At 36.6% G+C, this 10,711-nt stretch overlaps 1 protein-coding gene across 3 annotated transcripts in view; it reads left to right on the top strand.

Moving 5' to 3' along the window:
- LOC113053159 (sodium leak channel non-selective protein) overlaps positions 1-10,666 on the top strand; it is an 85,938-nt gene extending 75,272 nt beyond the window's left edge. For 2 of the 3 annotated variants that reach the window (XM_026217942.1, XM_026217944.1), the window contains 13 exons: positions 593-699; positions 788-862; positions 1,042-1,161; positions 1,553-1,621; positions 1,740-1,888; positions 2,104-2,197; positions 2,427-2,559; positions 5,325-5,440; positions 6,418-6,575; positions 6,813-6,963; positions 7,700-7,849; positions 7,946-8,060; positions 9,902-10,666. In XM_026217942.1, the coding sequence (XP_026073727.1) occupies positions 593-699; positions 788-862; positions 1,042-1,161; positions 1,553-1,621; positions 1,740-1,888; positions 2,104-2,197; positions 2,427-2,559; positions 5,325-5,440; positions 6,418-6,575; positions 6,813-6,963; positions 7,700-7,849; positions 7,946-8,060; positions 9,902-10,044 (1,580 nt within the window). In that variant the 3' untranslated portion in view covers positions 10,045-10,666. The remainder of the gene's footprint in view (positions 1-592; positions 700-787; positions 863-1,041; positions 1,162-1,552; positions 1,622-1,739; positions 1,889-2,103; positions 2,198-2,426; positions 2,560-5,324; positions 5,441-6,417; positions 6,576-6,812; positions 6,964-7,699; positions 7,850-7,945; positions 8,061-9,901) is intronic. The other variant, XM_026217943.1, reaches the window with a different exon arrangement.
- Positions 10,667-10,711: the final 45 nt, after the last annotated feature.

Raw genomic sequence — 10,711 nt, forward strand, 5'->3', positions numbered from 1 at the left:
TAATAAATAATAATAATAGTGTACAAATAATACTTAAATAATAATGCTGCATTTATGTTCAGTGCATGCCATATAATACCTAAAATGAGGGATAGCTATAGAGAGTTGTGGATGGCAGAAGGTGGAGCTTCCTTTGTGATTCCTGACGGGTAATCTGCCCTGTACAATAACAGAAAAATCAATACCTTCGTCAGCACTCGGCAGAGTAACCACATCAATTCCAACTCCACTGAAACCAGCTTCAAATCATCTGTCTGCACTGTGTGGCTGTTGAAATGAACTTGTGATTATGGTGTATGATGAATGCCTCTCAGATCTCATGACCTTTAGCTAAAAGACAGCAAAACGATGATGTAGTGGATTTCTAAGCAATGCCAAGGGTAAAGCTTTTACCAAATGCATTGAATGAACAGTTGAGATGATTTTCTTTCAGCGAGTCTTTTAATTGATGATAAAGGAGAATGTTGAGATTACGATGAAGGTCAGGGAATTTTAACCAGGTCTTTGTTTCATAACCAAAGCTCCGGATCCTTCTTTAAAGGCCTAATTTTCTGTTCTTTCAAAACTGAAATTCCTTTTCTTCCATTTACAGAAAACGGTGGATTCCGTGCAAAAATGTATGATATTACCCAACATCCATTTTTCAAGCGAGGTATTGCAGTACTGGTTTTAGCACAGTCTGTCCTCCTGTCGGTTAAGGTGAGGAGGGTAATGCCAACAAATACATTTGTGTTTTATTTCTGCACTAAAATGACAAATTAATTTTGTGTATGTGTATGTATTACAGTGGGATGAAGTTGACCCGGTTACTGTTCCTTTGGCCACAATGTCTGTGGTTTTCACTTTCATTTTTGTTCTGGAGGTAAACATGTTAAAGAATATATTTCAAATTCATTTTGTTGTGCTTTCATGAGTCAGTCAAAGCAAGATTTCTTTCCAGCCACAAAAAAAGTTACAATAATTCACCTGAGGCCTCATAGTTCATTAGGTCTTTTGTAAGTATTGTACGGTCATGGCATAATGAAATTTGCTCTGCTGCAGGTGACTATGAAGCTGATAGCTATGTCACCAGCTGGATACTGGCAGAGCAGGAGAAACAGATATGACCTACTCGTCACGTCCCTGGGAGTCATATGGATCATTTTGCACTTTGCTTTACTGGTACACATTAAAATGTCATGCATTTTCAGCCAGGGTTTTGTAACTTTTACCTGAATTATTTAAATAAACATTTAAAGTAATTCCAGAATTCCTTTTGAAAAACAGAAAACAATGTATTTGTTTTAAGGCGCTTATATTTATGAATATAAAATTAAAATAAAAAACTGGATGTGTACAGTACATCTTCAGTTATTATGCTAAATATTATGTAATTTCTAGTAAACTCTGAAAACAAATTAAATGACATTTTCAGTCAGTCTGTTGTTTGAATTTCGCATTCACAAACGTTTCAAAATACATTATTTAAATTTAATATTTGTTGCTTTAATTTTTGTTTTTGTTGATTTTAATGTATTTTATGCTGTAAATAATTGTATTTCTGTTTCTTCAGAATGCTTACACGTACATGATGGGCACATGTGTGATAGTATTCAGGTTTTTCACCATATGTGGGAAGCATGTAAGTATACATAAATGATTAAGCTTGTAAAAATATGTGCCATAACATGAAAATGATATATCCACTTCAAACCCTTCAGGGCATTTTCCTCCACTACTGAACTGTCTTTTATTTACAGGTGACATTAAAGATGCTTTTGCTAACTGTGGTTGTCAGCATGTACAAGAGTTTCTTTATTATCGTGGGCATGTTCTTGTTGTTGCTGTGCTACGCTTTCGCTGGTGTTGTCCTTTTCGGCACTGTCAAATACGGCGAGAACATTAACAGGTAAGCCATCTTGTGACACATGGAGACACTGATTGGACTGTGCCAGATTTGTAACACAGTTAGTACTACCCACAGCGCTGATATAATTGGTGTTGTCTAAACGTTTTGCTCGAATGTCCTACTTGCATTTGGTAGAATCAGTTTTCAGGTGCAGCTGACAGCATGAGAGGAAGTGACTCTGCGTGAGCTGTTACTTTTTCCTCTCTCGCCAACAGGCACGCAAACTTCTCCACCGCGGGGAAAGCCATCACTGTACTGTTTCGAATAGTCACAGGTGAAGACTGGAATAAGATCATGCATGACTGCATGGTAAGAGATTTGATGGCAGCTCCATTTTGCCCGCAAGCAAGCTTGCTCGCTGTGAAAATCGTTTAGAAAAAAGTAAACAATTCTGTTAAATAAATCAGATATAATTGCAATATAACTGTACAGCATCTAGTTTCATTTGACACACTTCTGAATGATTTATTTAAACAAAAACACATCAGCTGCGAGCCCCATATGTTGATTATGTGTGTTTATCGGCCTTGTTCCCCAGGTGCAGCCGCCATTCTGCACCCCAGACAAACATCGCTATTGGGAAACGGACTGCGGGAACTATGCTGGCGCCCTCATTTACTTTTGCTCCTTCTATGTCATCATCGCTTACATCATGCTCAACCTGCTCGTAGGTAAGCATGTCTTTCCCCTAACTGCTGACACAATATCCTGTTCCATCTTCCAGGATGGCATCTAATTTCCTTCTGCTTTAGACGCTAGCCAAACTAGCACATAAAATATAATATCACTGCCCATTCTTCTTCCTGATGTCCCTTCATGTTAATTATTTATTTTCATTTATTTATTTTTTTAAATTATAGTTGTTCCTCTGAGAGACTCACACTCGTAGCTCAGCACTGGTCACTAATGAATATGAATGAGGCTTTGAATCACTTTGGGCCAAAGCCAGTTTAGTTTCTGTCTCTGTTCCTCTTGGTTTATGGACTGTATAGATGTGCACACTGTGCCTACGTTGTGGTTTACTGGTGTCCCCAACAGGCTACTTAATTAGCAAGCAGGGTTGTGCACCAATCAGAATTGATTTTTAGAATGCTTTGTTCCAAATATAATTGATGTACTTAGACAAATGCAGTATTTATGCAGTAGCTTAATGCAGTAGAAGTTTAAAAGTATATAGGCCTTTATAGACACAGAGAATGATCAATATCAAGGATGCGTTAAATTGATCTGAATAGACTTTCATAATCTTACAAAAGATTTATATTGCAAATACATGCTGTTCTTTTGAACTTTCTATTCATCAAAGAAAACTTGGGAAAAAGTATCATATATTAAGCAGCACAACAGTTTTCACCATTGATGATAAATTGGGCCTTAAATCAGCATATGATTTCTGTCACTGAAGACTGGAGTAATGGCTGCAGAAAATTCAGCTTTGCATTTAAAACATATTAAAATAGAAAACATTATTTTAAATTGTAATAATATGTCACATTATGTCTATTTTTACTATTTTTGATCAAATAAATGCAAGCTTGGTGAGCGTATGAGCGTATGATTCATATTTTGAATGAGATTTTATCAGTACTTTCAAATTTTATGTTAATTAAATTTTTTTGTAATTTTGTTGTTTTTGTCATTTTTACAAGTTTGTTAGTACTAGTAGTATATTAGTTTAATTTAGTTGTTTTTAAATATGTTTTAGTTTTACTTATGTTAGTACATCAAGTTAAACTAAATGAAAGCGAGAAATGTTGCCATGGAAACTAAAATAAGGTTTAAGTGTTTTTTTTTCCTCTTCTTCTTCTTCAGTCAACATTAAGTTTATTCAAGTTAGAAAAATTGTGTTTTTGTTTTTGTTTTACTATAATAACTAGGGATGCACCAGTACCGATACTGGTATCGTTATCGGGCCCGATACTGTGCTCCTGTACTCGTACTCATACTTTTACACTTAAAAATGCCCTGATACCAAAAGCCAATATCATACAGTGTGTGAATAGAGCTGTGTCCAGAAAAAAAAAATACAGACAACAGAACAACAGAGCATAGAATGGAGTTATTAGAGATTAAGGATGTCTATGAAGCACATATAAGTAATTCATATCATGTTAAACATTCAATAGCCATGCCTGTAAAGCAGATATGCACAAGCTGATAAGCAGAGCGCGCAGCGACACAGATGCTAGAGCTTGTTGAGTGAATATCTCATAGACGTTACTGGAAAGTTTGTAGTTCAGTCGGATATTTCAAAAGCAAGTAAGTAAAATGTACATTATTTGTCAAGTTATTTGATGGTAAGGAGAGTGAGAGAGAGAGAGTCAGAGAGAGCACACTTACGTTGCATGATCTTGATTGATGTTTGCTCCATTAGTGCATTCAATATAAATAACATTTATTTTATATGTCAAGCATACACAACTTTATCTAAAGCACTGCACATGTTTAGATTGCTTTTAAAGGCCAAAGTATATTTTGGTTTTTACTTCTAGACGAGGGTCCAAGTACAGCGTGCATGACGCAAATTACATCACCAAAATAGTATCTTCATACTTGCATAATGTATAATGAGTGGTTCCGTACTTTATTTTGTGAAAATGTTTTGTAATTACAGTATTGAGCTTCTGCAATGGAACAGCTCTAATGCGCCATTAAAATAAACAGTGAAAGTAACAAAAGCTTATACAATACATTTTAACAGGTATAATTAAGTGTGGAAATAACTGAAGTTAATATATGTTTGCTAAATGAAGCCAGTTAACATGATTCATATTATTATTATTTTATTATTTTGTTTCTGTACCTAATATATATATATATATATATATATATATATATATATATATATATATATATATATATATATATATATATATATAAAGTAAAAAATGCTGTGAAATTACACGTATTGGTGAGTGGCAAAAAAAAAAGTATCGGACTCATTCTGAAAAAATGATATCGGTGGGTCCCTAATAACCCTGACCTGTACTATAGCTTCAACCAACATAATCATGATAGTCCTAGCTGGTCTTTTCAGCTGGGTTAGGCCCACAAAACTCTTAACTCACACATCGCTCATCTTTATGCTCTGAAATATATAATTTTCAATGTGTTAGTTGCTTTTCCCAGCTAATTGCATATCCAGTGTTGCCACAAAAGCTGCTATATGGTCATTAGCATTAATGGTCAACTTATTATAGCTTGAAAATTTAAAAGAGGCATTTGAAGGTAACTATATTGCCCTTGATGTTTAATACGACCACAGCAATGCAAGAACACAAGTTAAGTATGTATAACATGACCATTAGCTTGCAATGCATCAGCTTTTCGGTTTGCATTTGCACACTTGTTTAGAGTCTCTTTTGAGTTTTTTACTTAAGTACTGTGAGCCTATCTGAAAGCTATCCCAACCATAATCACTCTATTTTCCCCTCAGCCATCATTGTGGAGAATTTCTCTTTGTTCTACTCTACCGAAGAGGACCAGTTGCTAAGCTACAATGACCTGCGTCACTTCCAGATTATTTGGAACATGGTGGATGACAAGCGGGAGGTGAGGAGGAGGAGGGGACGCGCCTGTGATCAGCGGCTGTCAGCGAGGATGACTTTAAATTAATACTCGCGTGTGCTCTCTGCATTGCCTCTGAATCCGCAAATGAATGAATCAGACACATCGACATTCTCACCTCCAGAGTAATTGGAGGTTATTACTGCCTGTCACAGATAGCGAGAGGTGTTGAGCTTTCGTCTTCATTAGGTGGAAACAGCCTTATTGAGAGCAGACGAGAGGTCGTAATATCAGTAATATCTGCTCGTGTATATGAGTTAAATGAGGCACGCCAGTTATTTACTGGCCTTAATGAATCAACCAGCAGTGGGATGAGCTACAAACAATTGAGGCCATAAGCTGAGCACAGGAAGGAATATGTTAATATGATAATTAGACACATGAGTTTTGGTCCAAATTCTAGTGAGTTTCCTCAATGTCTTCTAGACCTTCCAAGACAACGTCCTGACAAAGCTGATTTAGAACACTACATAGGCAAAACGTTTTTCATTAGTAGATGCAAAAAAAAAAAAAATATATATATATATATATATATAGTTATTATTATTATTAGTGTTATTATTATTATTATTTTCTGATTTAGCTGTATATTTTAATTCATCAAAAAAAAAAAAAGGCTGTTAGCATGTTAAATTACTCTAATATGCATAGAAATAGCAAACAAATCATTTCCAAAACTGACAATTTTTTTATAAACTAATATTTAATGATAATGATTATGTATTTATAATAAATATTTTTATTGACTTCTTCACCATTCACAATTCATTCTGAGATTGCCTGTTCTGCTAAGGATACATATGATGTGTCCTTATAAATTGACCAAAGGAACTTGACTGTAATCCTTTAAAATGCTTTCTAGGTAGGCAGCTCACTAGCAAGAGTGAAAGTCTGAGAATGTTCTTACATAGCCTTTTGGCCATAATATCTAGCAGGTGTTTACCCAGGTTTTTTGAAAACAGGGAGTGATTCCGACCTCTCGGGTGAAATTTCTGCTCCGCCTGCTGAGAGGTCGTCTGGAAGTTGACCTGGACAAAGACAAGCTTCTCTTCAAACACATGTGTTATGAGATGGAGCGTCTGCACAATGGAGGAGATGTCACCTTCCATGATGTACTGAGGTTAGAAAGGACCATTAGTATTCTTTAGAGCACATTTTTTTGGGGCAAAACAAAAGTGTTTATAACACAACAAATCAAAATGTGCTACAGTATATAGAAGACTTACTATCAAAACTCATTTTTTAATTGGTTTAAAAAGAACAAACCCTGAAAGGGCCAATCCATCGCTGTTGTGTTGTTCATTTGGTCCATTGATCTGCAGCCTATATGAAGTCATTGATTGTGTATGTGTTTCAGCATGCTGTCATACCGCTCAGTTGATATCCGGAAGAGTCTTCAGCTGGAGGAGCTGTTGGCGCGAGAGCAGCTTGAATACACTATAGAGGAGGAGGTAGCCAAACAAACCATCCGCATGTGGTTAAAGAAGTGCCTGAAACGCATACGAGCCGTGAGTTCACACAAACACACACACATGACTCTCACACTTCTGACACTTCAGTGATATTTACCCCAATTATCTGAAAACAGATCAGCGGTATGACATTGTCTACATCCACAGTACATTTCAACATGACCCAGATCTGATTTCACTTATGTGGAAATAAATCTGTAGTGTAGATTTGGTATTTATTAATTTTTTTCCTTGCTGTGGGATTTTATGTCAGTCTGTCAGTCTAACTTGACAGTGTGACTAACTTTTGTCTGAGTGAGACTTATTTAAATTTTTTCTCCAAAGACAGAATATTGGAAAACTTGCATTGCATATTTTTGTGGAATAACAACATTTATTGAAAAGATCATTGAAATGTGAGGTTGGCAAGCAGTTTCTGAGATTTTCTCATTCACGTAGATATGAATTGGTGCCCAAAATAGCTGCCTGGAGGCGTTGTATAAACGGGCACTGAGAGAACTGCTGTCTCTTCTCATAAAGAAATCTGTTTTGAACAGGAAGTCAGAGTTAGGTGCTATTGGCTTGCGATGTGTAGCCAACGTCAAAGCTATAAACTAACACAGATCCTCTTATAGGATCACTGATGTAACTGCTGATATTCAGTGCAAATGCTTTTATTGTCATTGTTCAATAGAATAAATCGAAAATCAGCATAGTGGCACTGGGATGGAAGCTAATATTAGACATACAGGATGAACTGAATGAAAACACTGACACCACCTCCCTCCTTCAGAAGCAGCAGCAGTCATGTAGCATCATTCTCAGTCTGAGAGAGAGCCAACAACAAGACCTCCGACGGCTGCTCAACCCTCCCAGCATTGAGACCACCGTCCCCAGTGAGGACACCAACGCCCATAACCAAGACAATCCCACTCAACCAGAGGTAACCCTACTAGTGTCTATTCTTCAAAGACTTTGCGTGTCACTGAGTGACATTGTAATGAAATGATCTGAAATGATTTTCCTGGTCTGGACCCAGCAGAACAGTGGCCTGCAGACCTTACTGAGCCCCACCCTGTCAGACCGCAGCAGCTACCGACAGGACTCCGCCGACCGACCCCAGAGGAAGCTGGGACAGTGGAGACTGCCTGCAGGTCAGAACCAAACACTTGCACAACTCAACAAGTTTGTTACATTTACAAAAGTATTGCTTTTATCCAAAGCGTCTTACAAATGAGGTACAGTTAAGCACACACTCTCAGCTTTAATTTCAGGGTATTCACATCCAAATTAGAGGAAGGGTTTAGGACTTAGCTCTTTAATATATAGACCCCACCCCCCTTTTTCAAGGGACCAAAAATAATTATAATTCTGTTAAGAAGGTATAAGGTCTGGAGTTGAATCTAAGAGTGGCATTTGCATTTGGAAGCTGGTGCTGCAAACTCACATCATGTGGTCAAAGGAGCTTTCCATGCAAGTGAAACAGACCATTAAAAAACAAAAACAATCCAAGTGATCAGAGCAACATAAAAAGGCCTGGATTTTGACGGAAGACAACAGTGGTGGATGATTGCAGGATCCTATCCATGGTAAAGTAAAACCCATTTACAACATCCAGTCTAGAACACTCTCCAGGAGGTACATGTGTCATTGGCAAAGTCTACAGTCAAGAAAAGACTTCACAAGAACAAGTAGAGAGGGTTCACCACAAAGTGCGAACCATTCACAAGCCTCAGGGATAGAAGGCCAGATTAGACTGTGCCAAACATCATATACAAAAGCCTGACCATTTCTTGAAAAACTTTCTTTGGACGGATTAAACTAAGACCAACCTGTACCAGAATAACAGGAAGAAAAATTGTAAAATATGGTGGAGTCAATGTGATAGTGTGGACATGCATGTTTATTGTTGATGTGAAAATAGACAGAAGCTGCTGTCCGGATTCAGCCAAAGGCAGGAGTTGATTGGACAGTGCTTCACAGTACAGATGGACAATAACCCAAAACATACTGTAAAAGCAATCAAGGGGTGAAATGTGAAATGTTCTGCAATGTCAAAGTCAATCACCTGATCTGAAACTCATTTCATTCACTGAAGCCAAAACTCAAGGCAGAAAGACCCATAAACAAAAAACATCTGAAGACAGCTGCAGTAAAGGCCTGGCAAAGCATCACCAAAGAGAAAACCCAAGTCGTTGGTGACGTCCATGGGTTCCAGACTTCAGGCAGTCATCACCTGCAAAGGATTCTCAACAAGACTTTCAAGATTAATATTTTATGATAATATTCATTTGTCCAATTACATTTGAGCGTGCTGTGTATAAAAGTGAAAGCAATTGCTAAACGTCACACATAATAATTTTGTTCGATCCCTTGAATCCCCCTAAATTCTGCATTTCAATTTCATCTTGCATATTTCACTTTAGTTCTATTTGGATAACATACAGACCCAGAATTATTAAAATTGTGTCAGTGTCCAAATATATATGGATTTAACTGTATTTAGCAATATAAGTAATGCTAAGTATTGTTAAAGGATGTTATGATAACTATCCTGCAGAGGAATACAGGAATTGATTAATTTATTAGTAAATTATTTGTAATATTTTATATTGTAATGCTTTAAGATTTTTATAGGTAATACTTTGATAGTCCACTTTAGACATAACTATAAGTACGTGTCAGTTTATTCTACTAATCCTAACTTTAGCGCCAATCTAATGAGTTAGTTGACATTAAATTGCAAATAATAAGATTTGTTGACATGTAGATGAATAGGTGCATATAGTTGGTAAAATCTCTAAAGTGGACTATCCAATTAAAGTGTAAATTCTAAATGACTGTGTTATATAATAAACAATTTACCAAGTTTCTCTGAATTATTTTGAAAAAGAACAGAGACTTGTTTGTTTATTTTTCCATGTATTTAGTATTCTGCACATTGTGTGGCTGGTTAACCAGTGACTCACATCGCAGTCTTGTGTTTGTCCCGCAGGGCGCACGAGTGTGAAGTCCATGGTGTGTAAGATGAACCCTGTGAGTGATGAGGCCTCCTCAGGGTCTGAAGTCAAAAAGTGGTGGACTCGCCAGCTGACAGTGGAAAGTGATGAAAGCGGCGATGACCTCATCGATATATGAAGCAAAGCAGCTTGCTAATATTCTATCCTTTTCTCTTAAGATAGGATCATTCGGCTAAATCTTTTGTTTTTGCTTCTTAAATGGCATAAGAAATGATTCTTTGTATTAGCTTCACGTAGGTGTTTCTACGCTGATTTAAGCATCACCTGCACCCGTTCAAGCCACCTTTTGCTAATTCAAACGAAGACATTGTCAGTATAAACTATGTTAATGCTCACTCTACTATGGTGGAAAACTGAGCATTGTATCGAGAATGATTAATATATTTGAAGAAAGAGCAGCTGTAAAGTGTCCTCAGGAAGTTTATGTTACGTAATGTAAGAGTCTGTTAAACTGAAATCTAGATGTAATGATTAGGGAATTCACATGCTTCATGTGACACGCCTAACCAAAGCCATAGCGTTCTCCTTGTTTGTCTTTGTGCCACCATCATTTGTCTTCATAAGATGCACAGTTATCTTGTGTTGTAAAACTGTGGGTTTACAGTTTAGAACATGCAAACACTTGCATCAGTTATGGCAAGACAGTGAATGTAACTGTATTATGTGTCTACGTGACTGTGATTTTTCCAGATATTTAATTATTATGATAAAGCTACGTATGTAAGTTCTAAGATTAATTGAAATAATATATTGAAATAATGTACTTAATATATTTTGTAAAAATG

The sequence above is a fragment of the Carassius auratus genome, chromosome 34 (genome assembly GCF_003368295.1).
Source record: "Carassius auratus strain Wakin chromosome 34, ASM336829v1, whole genome shotgun sequence".
Classification (NCBI taxonomy): domain Eukaryota; kingdom Metazoa; phylum Chordata; class Actinopteri; order Cypriniformes; family Cyprinidae; genus Carassius; species Carassius auratus.